Source organism: Trachurus trachurus (genome assembly GCF_905171665.1).
Source record: "Trachurus trachurus genome assembly, chromosome: 11".
Lineage (NCBI taxonomy): Eukaryota > Metazoa > Chordata > Actinopteri > Carangiformes > Carangidae > Trachurus > Trachurus trachurus.
Genome location: NC_139904.1, coordinates 20,473,759 through 20,495,363, shown reverse-complemented (window position 1 = coordinate 20,495,363; position 21,605 = coordinate 20,473,759). Strand labels below are relative to the sequence as shown.

The following is a 21,605-nucleotide window of genomic DNA, read 5'->3' as shown; positions in this document are numbered from 1 at the left end:
ACCAACATTAACACTACTCCTCTGTTAGAGGGAGATGAGCTATGGTTTTGCAGAAGAGAAAAATGGTGGTCTTGCCAAGATTCCTGTCCACGCCCTATTCATTTCAAAGTAATTACCCATCACAGTAAACTATATGAGAAGGCACCATATAGGCTCAGTGGTACAAAAAGAAATTAGATCTGTCTCACATTTGGCTAAACTTTTTTGTGGTTTGTCAGCATATTATGAAACAGCAACAACCCAGAGAAAATATGAGGAATTATATATTTAGAGGGAAAAGAATTGTACATGAGATTTAAAAACAAAACAGACAAAAAAACAAAACAAAACATTGAGGATAAATGTAAATCTCCTCTGTCAGACTGGTAATCCCATGAAAGTGGTGATAGATCAGGAAGGGGAGGTAAAGCAGGAGAAGGGAGTTATCTCATGAGTCAGTGTCACCAGCTTCCCCATCATGCAACCGCTGGAAAGAGTCAGACTGCCTTATCAATCCCACAGCTGCCGCTGCCCAATGGAGAGAGCAGCGTGGAAAGTGGGCCGGGCTGCACACCCCCAAGGCTTTATAAAATTCCCTCATACATCCGCCTTGTGCTTCACGTTATAAACAAAGCGACGTTTCTGTCACTGCTGCAACTTGCTGCAACTGTTTGAAGAGAGAGAGAGAAAAAGTATTTGTGGACATTTTTGGGAGGAGGAGTGTTCATCTCAGGACAATCACAAGTGAAATCCACAGGTAGGTTTCTGCTCCAAATCATCCAGTCATTTCTTGTCTCAGTGTTTTTTTTTTTTTACTTTTACTTTTTTTATATAAGGAAATGGGCGCTAACCTCCGCAGCGTGTCTGAGCACGTTGTTTGATACAGTCTAACTCCGCTGAGATACAGTCAGTACAAGACCGAAAGAGTCTATTTTACAAGTAAACAAAGTGTACGTGTGTGTTTTATTCGACCACTAATTAGCGCAGGCTGACGCACTGATTTCACGCACATGTCCTAAATGTTTTTAGATGTATAGGTTTAGGTTGCATAGGCTATTGAACACATTGAATCTGTTTATACATTTGGATATGTATCATGGGAAGGTTGTTTGTGTGCTTTTAAACATTTTTTCAACATGTCTCAGTATTTCTAATAGGCCTAAGGGAGACACTCCCACTGTACTACAGTATGTGCAGCAGGTAGAGCAACATGATCAGAGATCAACATGTGTTTCACACGTGACTCTGGACGATTTTTTCCCAGCAGCACAGGAGCAGGAAGCCTCTATCTCACATGTTGCAAGTACTCTGGTAACAATTGTTGTATAACAGATCCTCTCTGATTTCTGGATTTAATATAAGGAAAACAAACAAAAAACATGCAGATGGGTGGTGCCCTAGGGGAGGGGGAGGAGGAGGTAGAGGCAGAGAGATGGAGGGGGGGGGGGGGGGCAACTGGTTTGATCACAACATTAAACATATCCTTCTATCGAAGTAAGACTGTGTCCAGACTTGTCCTGTAGGCTGTGTTTAGTTTCAGTCTTCAGATTATGCCCCTGATCTCCGAGGTGCACAAGGAGGTGTGGTGGTGATACAGGAGGAGGACACGTCTCGCAGTAAACAGCAACAGCTGCTACATGAATCACTAAAAGTGTTTTTGCTGCCCCACGGAAACCTCCTGGTGATCCCCTGAACCACCCCCCACCCCGCGCTCACCAACTTATCACAGTGACAGGGAGGCACCCACGTTTTGATGTCTTTTACAATCTGAAAATGTAGGTCTGTGACAGCTTAGTCCAGAAGGCCTGCTGCTGCATACGCTGATATTTCAAAACCAGGGATTTGACAGATTAAGCGAGTTCCCAAAGATTAGGGAAGCAATCATTGTCTCTGCAGAGAGATGCTGGTCGGCTCGTGGATATGGAGGCAATAGAGGGAGGATGGCCTGGCCTTGATTCCGGCCTCCCGAAAATTGAGACTCGCTGACCAAATCTAATCAGCACATATGTTTCTTTGTCCCTCAGCGAACAGAGAGAGACTTTGAGCTCATGCTGTTTTGTAACTTGGATGTTCTGGCTTAAAGTAGTGTGTCGCATCTGTGGATTTACCATGGAGAACAAGCACTAATGTGTTATGTAGGCACACAGCAGTGTTGTTGTTGTTGTTGTTGTTGCTGTTGTTTTCCTCTGAAGCTCAAACCACATTATCTCACTGTTGAGTGAAAACACGGGATTTTCAACAAAATCTGCTTTTCAGGAATAAACACATAAAACCTAATCATGAAAATTATGATTACAGTCAAAACCTAAAAAAAAAGTAGTGGATTAGCAATTGGATGATAAGCAGAGTAATGTAGTCCTGCTGTATTACAGTGAATGTCATGGACTATTTAGTTGGTAAATGTAGCCTATGGGTTTTTTTTCTTTTACATCAACAGTATAGATGAGATATAAACAACAGTACCCACAAATATATCTTTGTAAACCATTCTTCTGTGAGTTAAAAAAGCTAATTACTCATTTTCAAAAGAATATTGGCATTGTCCTATAATTTAACGCCAACAGAAATACACAAAACCTCCTTATAATCCACCTACATACTCTACAACTTGCACATCTGCTGTCCTGTTATGTAAATAAGTTTAAATGAGAAGTACATTATGTACAAGGCTTTACACTGAACATAATCAATATGTTGGTTTCTGTGTTGGTTTCTGATCAATTTCAAAATCTTGTTTCAGAACTAGTGAAAGCGCACCAGCCAACTTCTCACCAGATGCCTCGGCATTTGTGTGCTGTTCTCTGCAGCTGATTCTGGGCTACACATTTTGGATCATCCCGTGCCTATATCCTCCCACTGTTTCCTGTTCATGATTGCATAACACAGTCTCACTTCTGCCAGACCGAGTCTGTGTCAGAGAATAGTGTGTGTGTCTGTTTTTTTTTTTTTTCCCTAAAGCCGCCTGACATTTAAAAAGACCGAACAACAAAACAAGTTGAAACGGGGAAATACTATAGGAACTGGTTTGACTTGGTTAGAGACAATGTGTGACTGTTGCCAATTGGGGGGGAAGCCAGTTTAAAGAAACCCCCCTTGCTGCAGCAGCAACAAAAAACCCCTGTGAGAAAAAAAAGATACACTTCAGAACCATTTACTTCCACTTTATTACTAAATAACACTTCCAATTCACTGATTCACCATTAACCAGAAAAAGCAACACAGATCTGCAAAAAACTTTTTTCATGCTTTGAGGGATATTCTTGTTTTTCCATGAGATTCATCCGAATTAACTTGACAAATCGTTGCATAAGAGAGTAAGAGTTAAGGCAGAGGCTTGTGTGTCTTGCTGCTTGGCATCAGGATGCAGTGGAGTTAAACTAAAACTGCTCCTTGGCCAGGTGAAACATTAGCTCAGCTCAGCGAGCAGTCAGCAGTGCACGGTTGGTGTAAACAGCAGGTGACCTACTTGTGTCCGTCGGCTGTCCAGCCAAGCTCCCTCTGCCCGCTGCCAACCTGCCAACAGGTGCTGATGATGGCCAAGTACAGAGGAAGTCTTCACTCCCGTTTTTTTTTGTGTGTGTTTTTTTTCTCACTGATGTCCCTGCGCTGGTTTCATGTAGCTGTGTTTACAAATGAGCTCGCAAAATAGGCTTAGAGAGGATTCTCCCCTCCCTCGTGTGCACTCGAAATCATTTTTCACATGTTAGACACTGAAACAGCTTGAGTCGTTTCATTTTTCATCCCCGATGATCACAAACATGCCTTCTCACACATGGTTATGGAATCTCGACGGGGGCTGAACTCTTGTCCTCTCCAACAAAGCTCCTGCAGTGTGATGGCGGCCATGTTTTGGAAGGCCCCAGCAGAAAAATGAACCTGTTGTTTGATACTCCTCTTCCTCTCTCTGGTATTGTGAGATCTGGCTGACTCCGGTCTCTGTTGTCCAAGTCAGAGGAGCATGTGTGTGTGTGTATGTATGTCTGTGTGTGTGTAGGGCGCATTCTGCCGGACAACCGTCATCTCCACATTTGAAATATAGTGACTCACTTCCTCTCAAAGAGCGTCTTGCTCTTGCGGCCTCAGTGTGGCCCCCGTTGGTTGTTGGTTGATGTTGATGAATTTTCTGCCTCGGCTGTATACAAAGACAAACAACAGAGACAGAGAGCGCATAACAGATGGAAGGAGCCTGGAAAAGAGCAAACACAGCGACTGAAACCGAGCAGAAACCAAGACAAACACAGAAAAAGTGGCAGAAGGCAAAGAGCTAGAAAGCCAAGCCCAAGGCTGAATAGAGGCTGGGATGTGTTGATGGGAACCGGGGGTGTCCGCTGCTTCCTGAGCTCCTTCCTATGTGTGGGTCAGTGATGGCCCCCTTTAGCAGCAGGAGGAGGGGGAGGAGGGCAGACCCCTGGCTCTCAGGAGCCACCAGGGCCAGTGGACAAAGAGCTCTCTTAACTGGCTAATTTGATTTGCATGCAGAGCTGCAAACTGCCTGCTCTTCTCCAACACAGCTTCATGGTCCACACAGCCTGGATTCTCTGTACATGCATCCCCTCCCCTCCCCTCCCTTTTCCTCCCCTCCCCTTCTTCTCTTTCGCTTCTCTCTTTCTTTTCTCGCTCTCTTTCTCTCTATCTCTTCATTCAATTCCCAGAATCTCTCTCATTGAACAGGGCCTTGTTGTGTTCATTTTTGAAATATGTTCCCAATTTTGAATCTATTATCTGGGATGGGATGGGGTGGGGTGGGGTGGGGTGGTGCTGCTGCTGCTTCAGCTTTCAGCACAATGTGGCCGCAGCGTTGAGTTTTTCAACATGGTTCAGTGAGGCGTGTGAGAGAGAAACATCATATTTCTATCTTTTTCCACGCCACGAGACCACCCTCTTATCTGTCACCTGTTTGTGCAAGTGGCAGAACAGGAGTTAGGTGTGTGCAAAGCGACTTGTAAGTGTGGTTTTTGGGCCTGGCTGTTGTGTGGTTGCCATGTTCTTGTGCATACCGCAGTGCGAGTCTCTGCCTGTACCTGTGTGTGCACCTGTGTGTGCGTGAGTCTATTCAGGTTGAGTCAGAGTTGTCTCTTTTATTGGCTTTGTAAAGAAACACAAAACTAACAGTCACACCCACCCCTGGTAATCTGTCATTTTATCATCAGGTCAGCCACTTATAACCCTCCCATCTTTTCAGCGCCCTTTTGAAAAGCCACACACCTATTTTATAACGTTTCATTTTTCATCTACTCAATTGAATCAGTCGCTCACTGGCAAAACTATCTCCTCTGACCCCCAGGCTCTCCAGCTCTTTGAAATGGATGACATCCAGACTGTTGAGTCCAAGCCCCTGCTGGTTGACAGGGAACTGCCGGTATGTATTCTGAACAGAGCCAAATTAAATCAAGTTATAAATAGTTCCCACAGAAATGTGTCTTAGCATGGTCAAGTAGCGTGTGTGCTTTATTCAGAATTACTTCATATTTTCAATAAAGACAGACACAGTTAACCAAAGAATATACTGTAATTATTCAATGAAATATTAATGTTTATCCCAGGATAGATTTCATGACACTGCTCGGTCAAAAAAACAAGATAACAGATATACAATCAATTGTTGTTATAGCAGAAAAGTGACTTTTTTGGATCAGCTATGAAAGGATTCAGAGATCACATACACGATTGATACCATAGTTTTATTTCAGCTACATAAATATACATAGATGTTTGATGATAAACATAAAATGTTTTTCTTCTTCAATTATCTTCTATATGTTTATGAAGTATAACATATCTCGAATAGCAACTAAATAGATCTGCACCTGTGATAATAGATATGACACTGATAAAGAAATAGGATTAAAAACACAATATAAGAAGAGATGGCAAGGAATGAGTTGTTCAAGCATGTCCAGAAACAGAGCCTCATGAACGGACTTTACTTTTCACCCCAAGTTTGTCAATAAGGTCTGCTGACCTTTGTCACAGCTCTGTCCTAAATCTGGCTCTACAAAGAATACCGTTCAATCATTGATGAATTGTCCACCACCACCACTGCTGCAGAGAGTAGTGCAGTTCAAATGATGCTTAGTGCTTATACGGACATGAAAATGCATGCAATGACAGGGTGACGCCCTCTCGATATTAGATAATAGCATTTTAGACTGTAATTGCATTAGTTCTATATTTTCATGACTCTGATCTTTCCTTTCAGGGCCTGAGAGAGGCTGTACAGCAGCTTGTTATCAAGGTATGTTTGCACACACATCCTAGATATATTATTTGATGCTTGAGTTTACAGATGATCCAAATGATCAGTGTCATAACCAGATGGATTTTATGAACACATTTTTGATATTTTGACTTGTCTAGTACCACCTAGTGGCTGATAAAAAGAAATACCGGTCGGAGTGGCTCATCTGTCTCGGTGATGACCTTTCATCCGCTGTGATTTTATTAGGACTAAAATCTAATCTGGGTTCTGCTAATTCAGTCAGCTACTGAAAGTGATGAAACACACTTTGGACTGGATTTGTAATATAACACAGCTACAGTGCATCAACCCTATCACTTTCCTCTCCAGTGCACACACACTCACACACTTTTGGTTAGGGTGTGGGTGTGTTGCTGAGTCCAGAGGCCTCTCAGCACCTTGGGCAGCGCTCTGGCTCAGTATATTACTCTCCTTTCTTTTATAATGCATTGACCAACACCTCAGACATAATTGCTGCGGTCTATGATTTCACTTTACACCAGGTAATGGGTCTCCTGGTCAAGCTTCATCAGTCCAAACTCAGAGTTAATTTGCTTTTAAAGCTCTTGGTGTCAGAGTTTACCAGGGTAGTATCCAGGGCAAGTCTTTGATATCTTTGCTGCAGCTGAGCTTCTAACAATCACTCACTTTGGATTAGAGGAGGGTGGTGATATTGGGGATTTACTTCCTTAGATTGATTGGAAATGCATATATGCACAAACACAGGCACAGAAAGCCACTGCTTTTCTCAATGTGGCTCTCAGAGGTGCACATACATGCATGCACACAGACACATGCATATTGCAGTGCAGGATTATCTCATCTGTGTAGCCTACGTGCTCGAGTGTGTTAAGTGGGCGGGGCGTGGGGTAGTGAATCCTTTGATGTTTACATGTTCGTTGCGTCCAGTAAATAGGTTATTACACCTCCCTGGATGTTCCTCTAGAGCAGATCCTACGCAGCCTAAACTGGTTTGAAAACCACAACAGGTCATTCTGTACAATCGAGATGACCTGCTGAACAGGTCAGGTTACCACTGGAAACTCTCTAGGAAACTTAATTTTAAAATAATATTTAGATAAAAATATAGATTTTTTTGTCTGCAGTGTGTTTTTCCATCTCTTTTAGATGAGACATAACACTCCTCCAGGAGAACATATAGAATATATACCATACACACTTATTGTGATGGTTAAACTGCTTCAACCTTAAAATAAAATTCATGTGATTTTGGGCAACATTTACAACTAAGAACATCTTCATTTGAAAGAATTTGTGAACATCCTTGACAATTAATGTTGATAATTTCAGCTTTTATTGAAACACATTTTATTTCATTTATTGCCTCAGGTTTTATAGACCTACCAAGTCATACTGCATATACAATCAGTCATTGACTGTTTATGGGGTGTTTGTAGGAAATGTTTAGGACTGTCATCTGAAGCCACATAAGACAGTTCACACTCATGCTGAGTGCTACTGAAATGTGTATTCTTTAAGTTGGGTGTTACTCAGCTCAACCATTATTTTGAAATTGCTTGCTCTGAATATTGCTGAATAATGGCTGCCAGCTTCTCAGCGCTCATTCATTCAGCTTGTTCCCCAACTGGTCACACACCCTTACTTACTCATCATGCCAACGCACTCGCCGATGGCCCTCTGTCTGACATTGGCTGATCCAATTTAGGGATCTCTTCATCTAGAATTAGCTTGTTTTGACCAGCCTGCAAGGCACCATGGGAGGCCAAGAGCTTAGGCCAACTGGTAAGCAGCAGGGGTATAAAACACAGCTCTCAGTGCAGGGCTAAACAACTCCAGTGCTCACCAACAGTTGGATCTATAGCTCAGAAAGCCGCTGCGACTGCACTTTTTTCCAGTAGCGAGCAGTGTTGGATTCCTCTCCTGCAAACATGGTTCTGGAGGATTCTGATGTGGAAATGATAGTCGCTGAGATTGAAGTCAGCGTGAGTACACTAAAAGCCTGCATTCAAATGTTTGCACTGAACAGTTTCCTGTGGATATGTTGGATTACGCTGCCTGCTGGACAGCAGCTTCTGATGTCGGAGTTGTTGCATAGGTGTCAGTGCTGACTGGACAATAACTTTGGATTTTGTTGGAAGTAGCTTTTGTGGTTCATCACATAAAATGGATCAGAGTTTCATCAGTGGTTAATGAGTTTTCTAGCTTGGCTGCAAAGTGGCATGGGAAAAAAACATCATTAGACGAGGCAGTAACGAGGGACTATGTGGATGACTTATTGCAGAATGCATGAACGAAGGTCATGCAATTTGCTCATTTTGTGCAATTTTTTTCCATCAGATGCTTTTTAATTGAAATGAAAGTGCTGGTACATTTATTCAGATTTAACATTTTATTTTTTATGCTAAGTTGGGTCATTGTTTCTTGCACCTATAGGAGCATGATGTGGAGACTCCTCATGGAAGAATCCACTGTACAATGAAGGGAGTTCCCAAGGGGGACAGACCCGTCATCCTCACCTTCCATGACATCGGACTGAACCGTAAGCTTGGCTCCTCATTCAGCTCTATCTAGGTGAAACATCTGTTGTTGTGCCTGAAGCCCGGAGTGTTTTGAATTACTGCACCACGTGGGACAAGATTAGGTCCACCAAGATAACTTTATGTGATTAAGTCTACTTCATTACAGTATCTGAACTGCTCTAGTTTGATCAACAGAGTTATGCGACAGTGTCAAATTTTGCAAGACGATGTGTAACAACTGCATGTTAAAAACAAATTATGCAAGCCTCAGTTAAGTGTCGCGTTTTCTCCCCAGACAAAACCTGCTGGGACTCGCTCTTCAACCACGAGGACATGTCAGAGATCATGCAGCACTTTGCCGTGGTTCATGTCGACGCCCCAGGGCAGCACGAGGGAGCCAATACATTTTCCACTGGGTGAGCCAGACACACAAACACGGATCTCATGTATGTCAAGCAGTCTGTGACCTTTGACTCCACAGGTAGATCACTGTGGATGTAGTCGAGACGACTTAATTTGACAAGTGGGATGTAGGGACAGGTGCTTATCTGGTTGAGCCTAATCTCTGCTTTGATGGTGGGACTTTGACTTGTTAATGCTACCTGAACATGATCTGATACTGAACAGATCCGATCAAACACAGAGGGCTGTTATAAATAATAAGGAGCAATATAATGCAGTGATAAGATAGTAGTGACGGTTGTTTTTCTGTGTTTCCAGATATGAGTACCCCTCCATGGACCAACTCTCTGAGACACTCCCTCTGGTGCTGAAGCACTTTGGGTAAGTTGAGCTTCAGTTTTCACACTGACCCCTCACTCATATATTCAAGATGTTTTCTAACCTGTTGTTCTAACAGTATCCACGTATCTTTGTGTACCAACACAGGCTGAAGAGTGTTATCGGCATGGGCATTGGAGCCGGGGCCTACATTCTGACCAGATTCGCTGTAAGTACCCCCCGCCCCCTCGCGAGCATCTCAGTCAGGCTTAATAATTATGAGTTTTAATCAATCTGGGATTAGCAGAGCCAGCTAATGTGTTTCTCCTTTTTGCTGATTTTGGCAATATAACACAGCTTATTGCTTGAGCCTGCTGAGCCATAAAAGCCTCAGGAATGTTCCAGATCAGCTCAACACTAACACTTTGCTCAATGGGAAGTCTCACCCTGTTGACACAAGGCTGACAGAGATGCAACGTGAAACTCCCCACAGCAGCCTTCTCTTTTACTAAAATAAGTGTGAAATATTGCAGGAAATATATTTTTTATTGAACATTTATTCAACAAAGGGAAACCTCATTGAGATTAAGATCTAGCCTGGCAATAATTGTGAGCTTCAGACATAAAAAAGATGTCACAAAATCAGAATCAAACAGAAATGCAATCATAATAAAATCATAAAAACAACCTAGAATATGGCACCTTAAAACACCAAAATTACACTCGACCAGTAAAACAACACCATAATGCGAAGACATTCGGATTGTAAAAGTGCAATTCTGTGTTTACACCAGGCTGAATACATCAATATTATGTCTGTTTGTGTGTGTGTTTTAGCTGGACTACCCCAACATGATGGAAGGCTTGCTGCTCATCAACATCAACCCATGTGCTGAGGGATGGATGGACTGGGCTGCCCACAAGGTAACACACACAAACCCATCATAATAGCTCATACATAGGCTACACAATTCTAATTATGTGACACACCATAGACTCATCTGTGAATATTGTGGACTTGCAGATCTGACAATAAGATAAATGCTGCATTAAAACTAACCGTGACATTTATGTCTAATTTCAGATCAGCGGCTGGACTCACGCCATGCCTGACATGATCATCTCCCACCTCTTTGGAAAGGTACACCTTCCTTTTTTGTTGTTGTTTTTTTCCTTTTCGCAATTTTAGTCTTAATCCCACCACACCAGTACACTAGGTCAGTGTGCTATCAACTAGCTTTACTAGGTCTTTATGTCTCAGTGAGCTGAACTGATTTTGTGTTTGGTGACCACAGGAGGAGATCCACCACAACCAAGACATGATTGCAACATACCGCCACCACATCATCAACGACATGAACCAGTTCAACCTGCATCTCTTTATCAAGGCCTACGAAAGGTAAACACATCAGCGTTGATCTACATGTTGCAGTGATGGAGTGAAATTTAGGAGGAGGAGGAGGAGGAGGAGGAGGAGGAATTCAGTGCAAGAAATACACAAAATAAAGCTCAACCCTTAGCTGCAATAGGTGGTGGAGCCTTATCTTCAATAACTAAAAATTAAGATAAAAAAATAGATTTGTCTATAATATCCTTTGTGTTTGTTTTTGTCTTTTTTTTTTTTTTTTTATACAGTCGGAGGGATCTTGAGGTTGAGAGGCCGATCCCAGGAAGCAATGTCAGAACCCTCAAGTAAGTTGATATCAAGCAACAAGAAAACATTTTTTATTTCAATGATCACAAATTGAAAATCTACTAATGTGCGAATGTGTGTGTTCCCCTCATTCAGGTGTCCTTCTCTGCTGGTGGTCGGCGACAGCTCTCCTGCCGTGGAGGCTGTGGTGAGTTGAAGCGCGAACGCTGACGTTCACACAGCCATAACAAACGAGGCTCTGATGCTAATGATCTTACTTCCCACCACGTATTACCCAGCTAACTTGTGCTGGACGTGTTTTCCGTTCACTTCAGTCACCTCTTTAAGCCCTAGAGATATGCGAGATTTAATGCTGGAAGACAGCAGTTTTACACGACTTAGACGAGAAAGCCTTGTGTAGCAACAAAAGTCAAGTGACAGAGTAGTTTTAATCTATAAAAGTTAATAGATTTAGTATTTTTTTTAACTGTGAGAGGTGCAACAAATCTTTTACTATCCCTTGACGGTGCATAGACATCAAATAAATTCAAATAAAAATACTATTATGTGAAAGACACAACTTAATATGTTTATTTTTTGTGCACCCACAGGTTGAGTGCAACACCAAGCTGGACCCAACAAAGACTACCCTGCTCAAGGTAAAGGAGCCTGTTTCTGCTGCGTCCCCCTCCCCCTCCACCTTCTGTCCCATATCCTCCTCAGATTATAATAGCCTTGATGGAAACGCATCGCCTGATAAGATTCCAGTGGCTCAGCATTTACCTGGTGACATATTAACCAGAAGTAGAACAGCTGAACGCAATCTGCTTCAACTGACCTACTTGTGTTGGCCTTTTATGATCCGCAACTGAAACCAAATGGCTGTTGGAGCTAAAACAGGCGCCATTTCCCGAGGTTAACTGTTCGAGGGTCTAGAGGTTGCAGGGGCGAGGTGTTCAGCGTGTTTAAATGGGACACGCAGAGTATAATGGAGGGTAATGGGGTGTATCCGATGCTGCGTGAATGTACAAGCGCCGATGTGCTAAATGCTAATGGCCCCCTTTGTGCTCTCCCTTTTCTCTCCAGATGGCTGACTGCGGTGGCATGCCCCAGGTTGACCAGGTGTGTACGTCTGTGTTGTTGTGTGACAGCAAACAGCTCTGCAAGAGACCGTAGCTGCCGTAGAACAGGCTGGATAATCAGTGCATAGGGTCAGGTGGAAGGCTGGATGGCATAAGAAGGTTGCACCTAAGAGCATTAGCAAGTAGCAGACATGAACCGCATTTGTCAAGTTGTAATCCGCCACCCTACGCAGCACCTGCTCATAGCAGCTGTCATATCTCAGAGCCTGAACAGTGAGCTATTGGATGAGAAATTGAGTCTGTTATGTTATGTAAACAAGAGTTGTTATTAATGACATGTGGACTGATTATCTCCCCCCTTTGTGTTTTCTTCATATGCAGCCTGCAAAACTGACAGAGGCTTTCAAGTACTTCATTCAGGGGATGGGATACAGTAAGTATTGGATACATGCAGAATCTATGTTGAGGCTAAGATTGCACAACATTGTAAAAGAAACCCCAAAAACTTGTACTTGCTGAGTTCATGATGCTAAAGCGGAGTTTTCTGCCACCTTGTGGTGAGAGGAGGTCTGCATCCTCCTCTTCACTCCTTGGTGTGGGCTAATACATGACTCATGCTCTCACTGTGGTGTAACTTGAACTCAACTGCAGGTCAGCTGCAGATGCTCAACGTTAACTTGGAACAGTATTTACATACAGTAACAATATTATTCAGTAAAATTATCAGTAATTTCTATCTGTAAAATGTACTTTAACTGTAAAATACTGGCTTTGTCAAAGGTATTTAACATACCTTTTGATAATTATTATTGATGCATTAATGTGCAAATAGATGTTTAATGTGTAGCTATTTTCTATTCTGTTAAGTGTTGTGATTAACTGTATACAACCAATTGTATTGTATTGTATCACTGTGGACGGTGGAGATGTTTACCTACAAATAGCAACTATAGTTGTCACAAAGTGGTGACATAAAAACGACTATATATTCAATTAGACCTAATAGTGTAATTACCTAACAGTTTACATGAACTTGAGTAAATTAGTGCAGCTTCATTACTGCACCAGAATAAGGTTCAGTCAGTGCATTTACTAAATCCTCCTCCTCTCCTCCTCAGTGCCATCTGCCAGCATGACCCGCCTGGTCCGCTCCCGCACCGCCTCCGGCTCCAGCGTCACCTCCTTCGAGGGCAACCGCTCCCGCTCCCACACCAGCGAGGGAAACCGCTCCCGCTCTCACACCAACGAGGGCAGCCGCAGCCGCAGCCACACGGTGGAGAACCAGCGCGGACGCTCCCACACGGACACGATGGACGGCACAGCCAACAGCAACGTTGACCAGGCTGTTCCCAAGTCCACGGAAGTGTCCTGTTAAGTGACCCCCAACTCCCACACCCCCTCCCTACAACCCCCCTCCCCCTTCACTCTCTGGACACCTGAACCTCTTGAGAAGGTCTCTTCGGTTTGTGCTGCGCTGCCTCCAACTGACACACACACACGCACACACACATTCCTACGCTCACACAACACTGATGGCGGACAGGGACACTACAGTATAGCACGCCTGGGTTTGCAAAAACGCACAATGGACTCTCACCTGCAGAGTATTCAGTGCAGCTGAGATGTCCCAATTTCAAAATAGGATGTCTTATGAGCAGGATGTCAAGGGGCGACTGTCTTGTCATTCTGAGGAGCTCAAACATATGTGAGTGGCAAATGCTCCTGAGCTCCTTAGTTGGGCGAGTGCGTGGTTAGGGGCAGCGCAGCATCTGGGAACGCCGAAGCAGAGAATGTCAGAGAAAGCTGTGGCTTCGAGTAAACCAGCTTGTACAAGTATCACTCATAATCTCTCATATATTAAAAAAAAACAAAAAAAAAACATTTTAATTTCCATTTCTGCATTCCCTTCATCCTGTTTTTATCCATTTTTACCGTACTGACACAGCTTTCTCAAATATACCTGACTGTAAATGTTTTCTGTTTTCACATCATAATTGTTTGATCATTTATTCTTTTACTTTCTATGTCTGAAGTGTTGTTGTTTGTACGTAGGAGCAGATTTGTAGATGTGGAGGAAAAAAAAGGGGTGGGGTGGGGAGGGCACTTGGGTAAACAAAACACATGGCAGTTTGCTTCTCAAATTGCAAACACAACTTTGAAAATTAAGGGACATACTTAAAATATATCATGTACATACATCAAATATTGTTTCATCTTGCCAATGTCCGTATATCCTTGAGGTTTTTTTTTTTTTTTTTTTTTTTTTTAACATCTTCTGTATTGTCATGAATCTTATCAGGAATGACATGATCATTAAAAGCTTTTCCATTAATCAAAACACACCCTGAAATACAAATTCAAAAGCTTTCATGTCTTATGCTTTATTAATGGATCACGGCCTCAGACAAAAAGTTGTGTTTTCAGTCTTCTTTTTTTTTAAATGATGATTTCTATGCAATCAAGCACAATGGAACAAAGATGTGCCATGGAATTGTTCACTTTTTAGACGTGATGCTCCTATGTGGTTGTGGATTTTTTTGGGTGAGTGATGTGATAGGTCCACATGTTAACATGAGGATAGCCATAGAACTTACCTGACACCTTCTACTCCTGTATTTTACTTGCACTACAGCAGCAATTTTGCTTTGTAGAACACATACACAGCTTTGTAAAGATGCGTTGCACAACCGTCTAATGCTGTAGAAAAGCATTAAAATGACATAACAGTTTGTATTTATTAAAAAAATGACAATAAAAACCCTGTAACAGATCTTCCCTGATTGTGTTTTTTTATTATTATTATTAATAAAAAGTTGTGGACATTTATAAGACAGTATTAAAAGTAAGGCTTTGTCTTTGGCACATTAGCTCATCTCTGCCTTTTTTATTTTTTTTATTTATTATGGAGAAACCTCCATGAAAAATAATAAAAGGAAAATATCTACAGTGAAGCCTTATTACCTAAGTTGGCTCGTGAGTTTAGAGACAATGTTTGATTGTTCTTGGAAGCAGCTCAAGAACATCACATATGTTCTAACATATGTCAAAAGCTGTATAAATAAATTAAGCCTTCAAATATTTCACACACTCACTGGCTGAATATTTTCATTTGCAAAGTACTTCTTCAAATATTCTTCAAAAGCACATCATGCTTTATGAATCCATTCTGGAGACACATGTAGAATTCATATTTACAGATTTTTCCAATAGGAAAAAAAGACCATAAGAAAATCCCTTGTACATAAACATACATATTACAGATATAAAACATTGCATCAAAAAGAGAGACGTCACATGCTCCTCCAGGCTGAGAGCTTGGCTGACATGTGGTGTCTTTAGTTCACGACTTCTGAGTAACCATAGTAACTCTCCAGGTCGGCGAAGATGTCATTGGGGTTCTTGCAGCTGAGGTTGCAGAAACAGGCCTGGACCCACAGCATCTTCCAGGTGAATCCCGTCCCGTTCGGACACTCAAACTCCACGTCAATGGTCTTGGACTTGTAGGGGATGCAGCAGCGCTCGTCCGTGCAGACGCCGCAGTATTTGGGCCTGTACTCTTTCTTGCTGGTGCAGCCAGAGATGGTGAGGTTAGAGGACTGATCTTCCCGGTAGATGTTCAGACATTTCTTTCCTGGCTGTTGGAAAGAAAGGAGAAGACGTTACTTCCTGTGTCCTTATTCAATCCATGTGTGATCGCTTAATGTATGAAACAGGAGTACTACCTTGATGTGTTTGGTGATGTCCACTTCACAGGGCCGCAGGTTGCAGAGGCGGGACTCTTTGACCAGCTCACATTGGTCGTTGGCGTTAGAGATCCTCATGGACAGGCCGCGGCCACAGGTCCTTGAGCAGGGGCTCCATGAGGTAGTCTGGGTAATGCAGTTCTTGTGCCAGCTCCTGGTTTCAGCTGGGAAAGCTGAATGAATGTGAATCAGAGGAGCGGTAAAACAGACGATGTCATGGCTGCAAACATCATAGTATGTTATATTTCATGCAAACTGATGGATGCTGTTATGATTTAGCTTTACTTTCTGCAGGCTCACTCCTATTTGTTCCTAAGTCTGTAGGCTACATTGCCAGGTACTGTATTTGTTTTGAATCTAAATTGTTTAACTGTGTTTTTCCTAGTGGCCTGGATCTGATTTATTTCCTTATGAAACACAAAGAGATCTCCGTTCACATTCCTCCCTCCACGGCTCACAGCACCTCAGCACTGAACAACTGGAAACTGGATGATACCCAAAAACAGTGTGAGGGCTTCCACAGGAAAGGTTTGGCCTGTCCCTGCACACACTCACACACTCACACTCTTACACACACGCACACACCCAATCCTCATTATCCTCTCCTCCTGGACTACACACGGCTACACACTTCTGGCTGCCAATTTCAAGCACAGCTGCCGCTATTTTACTTCTCCAGTCAAATCATATTGACTATTGACTGTTTTTGTTTTTTTATTAACGGTATTGCTGCAAATTTGCACCAATTTATTACCACACATATCCAAAGATTTGAAACTGTATGAGCTCATTCTGCGTCTACATTCACATGGCCTCAACCTTAATGAACTAGACCCTTCATGATAATTAGTTATAACCACTGTAAGGAATTACAATACGTCTGAGTAATGAATGAGTCCATATAAACCCAATGATCTTCTGAATTAATTACCTGGTTTATTGCAAAGAATTGCCTTGACAACCAAACAAAAGATGACCTTAGGTAACCCAAAACAACTGCCACCCTCCAACCCTCCCTCCTAGCACACGTATCCAAGGAGTCCTACCCTCCACAGCGTGTCTCGGGGCCGTCTTGCGCCCTCTCTTGGGTTCATCGCAGATCCACTGCTCACAGCACTGTCCTCGGACTTTGACCCGGCGTGGGGTTTGGCACCACACCCGGGGAGGTTGGGACTCTGTACACAGAGCCACACAGCCGATGGCACCGTTCACACACACACACTGGTATTTACAGCTGGGCTTGAAGCTCTGCCCATTGCGGTAGATCACACCATCATGCTCACAGCCTGTTCCCACCATATCTGGAGAGGAACGACAGCCAATCACATACTGCATTTCTAGAGACATGCAGGACAAAGTACAAACTCTTGCAAGCAATGTGTGTTCATGTATTGGCCTTGATGATTTGAATATAGCAAAGGAATAATCTGTGACATTTTATGGTAAATAACAATCTAGTTTTCTGCTGTTGTGCTGTGTTGGTGGCTGGTATCAAACAACAGTAATTCAAAACAACTGCAAACATGAGCCTCACTATGATGTAACAGACAGAAGCCTATGAAAGGCTACAAAATATGCATTCAATTATCATGTATATCATAGCTGTGCAGGTTACTTATAGTTTAAAGTTCAACCCAAAATTCTCAATGGTATGCACTATGCAGACATTCCCATTACACATAATCAGGCTTTTAATGTGAAAAACTCACTTCCATGTGGATATGCAACTGTTGTTACTGTGTTTCAGAGTGATTTTGACTCAGCAGCTAACTAAGGTGAAAAAGTCTCTTATGTATGTAACCACCATCATCATCAATGCATTCAAATGCATTAATATTCTGCCTGTGTTGTTACTATATCAACCAATGTGGCTGCAGTAGCAAACGCCCACTCTCTTCAAATCCAGCCTGCTCACTTGCAGCCTGTGCTGCTCTGCGGACCGTGAAACCTCTGAAACATCACATTAGAACAGATTTCCCACTGTGCAAGAACACTTGTTTGTTTTGTTGGTTCTGGTGAGCGACACTTACATGCACACACTCCTTTTTCGTACCTAGGCTTGTCCGAGCTGTAGTCACAGTACAGTCCCTTGTGGTAGTCGCAGGTGTCGGCCTCGTTGCACACCTCGCCCACCTGCCGGGCACAGGCCTTGCAGCAGTCACAGCCATCCATGAGGAGGCTCACACCTGGCGGACAGGTAGGGGTGACCTTGGGACACTCGCACGGCCACTTGCAGTACTGTGTCCGGTTGTACTGGTCCGCAAGCGGGGAGGTGACGGCAGGTGGCATGGCAGTGGAATTCTGGGAGTAGGCCTGGAGAGAAGTTGACAAATAAAGTCTGTTATGAAATTAACTTAACATACCAGAGAAGTCACACTAAGTCTTAAGCCTAAGTAGCTGTTGTTTCTCTATGTTTGTGAAAAATCAAAATCCTTTTATCCCATGAAAGGTATTTGACTCCCTGTGGTGAGGTAATATTTTTAATTTCCTTAATCCTTCTAATCATTCTTTCATATCCAGCCCTCTTTAGTAATCCTGTCTCAGTGCGTCAATGTTCCCAAAGGCCTTGACTTGCTTATTTGTTCACCTCTGCTTCACTGTCAACCTGATATTCTGCTAATGTGTGGTCATGCTGCGCAACAAATTTAAAAAGTCTATAAAAATGAATTCAACATCTAGTGGAGATAATCTTATTACGTGACCAAGTCTACATGTGTTCCATCATCATATTCAATATCTGTAACTGTGCTAAACAGTTTTGAAAAATTACAGATCCAGCCAAAGAAACGTAATCAAGATCCCCCTCTCCGTGCATTTTGAGTCTTACAAGCTGCTCTATGAAGCCAGGGTCACACAGTAAAGGGCTCCGCAGCTCTTAAAAGCAGATGTTCTCACTGATACAGGCCACTCGAGGCACATTAACAGCTCAGCAGTCTGATCTTAGTTTTGGACAGTCGGTGCATGAGACTCTGCAGAGAAAGCTTGTCATTTTTTATTTAGATTGTTTATTGTTTGACAAATTTGGGGAATTGGAATTAAATCTTGTTTTGAGAACATGTTGTGCTTGAGAAAATGCCAGAGGGTTGCTCTGCAGGTTGTGGTTCAGTAAATGAGAGACTGAAATATGAAATTTGCTTTTAAGACAAACAAAAGCTACATTTGCTACAAATACACTGATGAACTATGTTGCACGGATGCGGTAATTCAAGCAGCAGCAGCTAAAATGTCCATCATAATTACCACAATGTGCTGGGGTCTAGACAGGGAGTGAAGCATTTGACTGGAGGTCCAATATTGTCTGTGTGCTCGTAAATTATAACATGATCCATATGCTCAGAGGAGCACTTTAGTAAGCTTCTAATCCATGGAAGACACACACACACAAACACATGTGCATGCACACTTAATCTGTAATTAATTGTGAGAAAACATACTTAATCATCTTATGCATGGCTACTCTGTGTCATTTCCCTGCACTTCAATGGAATTATGTTCATATTAATAACTGCTCCAGTGTCGAAAGCTAATTCAGATAAATGAGTTTTAATCAGAGTCGTGCCACTAAGCCATTCCTCAGAAATGCTACTTCTACCCGCAGCTATAGACACACAAAAAAGGGAAAAAAGAAAAAAAAAACAGTCCAAAACATGTCTATTACCCTTACAAGGACAGGAAATAAAATTTGGGAGGTAGGTGTCTCATAAGTTCATTATGAAAACATGGGGTTGACTTAATATAATCATTCATCTTTGCTGACTAAATTTAGCATGCTTGAATTTTAAAAAGTATGTAGCTAATCACTGTTAATCAAAGGCTGTGTCACAATGCAATCAATTAATTTGAGAAACAGCTTTGTAAGTAGCAAGACGACAGGCAGAGAAAGATTAAAAAATAAAAGTGGTCTAAAAATATTCATATGTTCAGTCAGAATCCTCATCTCTTCCTATCGTTCCCTTTGTGGCCTCAAATAGCGGCCAAGTTTTGGTGACGGACAGCTAATCAGAAGTGTTTGTTTTCTCTGTTGCGAGAGGTGACACAGACTGTTGACCTTTCTTCCCCTGCCTGCCTGATGTTTTCTTCCCGTCAGCCCTGGTCACTGCAGGTGACCTCTGGAAGCACGAGTGCAGGCACGGACAAACCCTTCCTCAGGGGATGAGGAAAACATTTGAAAAAGAATTCACCATGGGGGGTTGATTGAAACTGTCACTCTGGCATTGTTTTAAATTCCCCTCCAAAGGTTTGCAACACTGAGGGCAACGTGAACTCTAAGTGTTTGAAATACATAAAAGTCTAAGAGATTATGAGTCTGACAGTGTGAGAATTTGGATTGAAATAATGAGTATAGATGATTTCACTAAAGTGTAAAATATACAATCTGATCATTATTACTTCATTGTATTAAAAAAATCGAAGTACCCAATTCTACACAGTGAACAGCTGATTTAGTTCAAAATAAAGGAGGTCTTTGGAAAACATTCATGAATCAACTTTCTTTTTTAAAAAAAAAGCAGTTTCCTATATAACCACGAGGTGGCGCTTAAATATAAGTTAGTCAGAGAAGCAGCAGGGAGGCAGCTGCTCCCATCTCACACTGCAAGTTCAATCTTGGGATGGTTGAGGAAAACAATACGTTTAGTGAGTCTATTCATTCAAACCTAATGTGTCACAAAAGCCCGACACAGTCAGCACTGGCTTGTCAGTAGATGCCTTCATGAATAACAGTGGGAATTCTGCAGTACGAGGAGGGATGCTCAATTAATAAGGTGATATCTAAGATGATGCACAAGCAAAACACAGCAAGTCATGATAAGGTCGCTTTATAAGCTGCCAACCTACGTTAATTTGTTTGAACTACAGTTACACACATGAAGACCATAAATATAGTCACTAAATCACACACAGCAAGCTTCCATTGGGGCTTTTGTATTCATTTCATGGAGTTACAATGGATACAAGTGAATGAAGACACGTATTTTCAGACACAGCCTGACCTCCTGCAGTATAACTGTGCCAAATACGCAGTTTGCACATAAAACAAAAATATTTGGGGAAGTTCTCCTCCATCCCACCTGTTGAATCCCGCCCGCTGCTAGAATCCACAACAAGAGCCAACTCATCACTGGTGGAGAGCTGCAAATGCATTGAATCCAGAATTAGTCCCGCGTTGTGTTTGTTTTCTGTTGGGGTTGTTTTCTGTTTTTTTTAAACGCACGACGCGCCGCGCTCCGCAGGTGAGCTACATCCTCGTCCTGTCGCTGTCATCTCCGCGCACCTCTGTCTGCGTCCCGGGCTGACAGCCTGTTAAAGAGTCCGGGCTGACGTAAGGTCTGAAAGGACGATCCCTGCATACTTCCGACAGGGGACGGTTTCTCCTCTCCCTCCGCTCCACTTTCACCCGATCCTCCTCCTCCTCCTCCTCCTCCTCCTCCTCCTCCTCCTCCTCCTCCTCGCGCTGGCAGGCCTGGTGGTTAGGGAGTGTCTGGAAACCTAGAGACACTCATGGCCAAGCAGAGGTCTCTCTGCTCTGACCCCTGTTGCTCCATGTCAGATTTTTGATCGTTATCATTAAGTTGCACTGAAGTAGGCTACACTTTAATGGCTCATCTTTATGCTGTTTTTCCAGAAGTTGCTAAACTGGAGGAAAAACCACATTCAAGAAATAAACCCATGCTAATGGTCGTCTAAATGTCAAATATAAAAAATGGACGT

General features: G+C 42.6%; 2 protein-coding genes across 2 annotated transcripts; one reads left to right on the top strand and one right to left on the bottom strand.

Annotated features, from left to right (window-relative positions):
• The first annotated feature begins 571 nt into the window (after positions 1-571).
• On the top strand, positions 572-14,923 carry ndrg1a (N-myc downstream regulated 1a). The gene is made up of 16 exons (XM_083982793.1): positions 572-736; positions 5,264-5,338; positions 6,179-6,214; positions 8,633-8,738; positions 9,014-9,134; positions 9,439-9,501; positions 9,607-9,667; positions 10,276-10,362; positions 10,523-10,579; positions 10,734-10,837; positions 11,074-11,130; positions 11,228-11,279; positions 11,683-11,730; positions 12,158-12,193; positions 12,535-12,586; positions 13,272-14,923. The coding sequence occupies exons 2-16, from the start codon at positions 5,282-5,284 to the stop codon at positions 13,526-13,528; spliced, it is 1,194 nt and encodes a 397-aa protein (XP_083838919.1). The 5' UTR covers positions 572-736; positions 5,264-5,281; the 3' UTR covers positions 13,529-14,923.
• ccn4a (cellular communication network factor 4a) lies at positions 14,159-21,255 on the bottom strand. The gene is made up of 5 exons (XM_083982794.1): positions 20,966-21,255; positions 17,927-18,209; positions 16,943-17,197; positions 15,876-16,069; positions 14,159-15,788 (listed from the first exon to the last, which is right to left on the bottom strand). Exons 1-5 carry the CDS (start codon positions 21,011-21,013, stop codon positions 15,489-15,491), a joined length of 1,080 nt encoding a protein of 359 aa, XP_083838920.1. The 5' UTR covers positions 21,014-21,255; the 3' UTR covers positions 14,159-15,488.
• Positions 21,256-21,605: the final 350 nt, after the last annotated feature.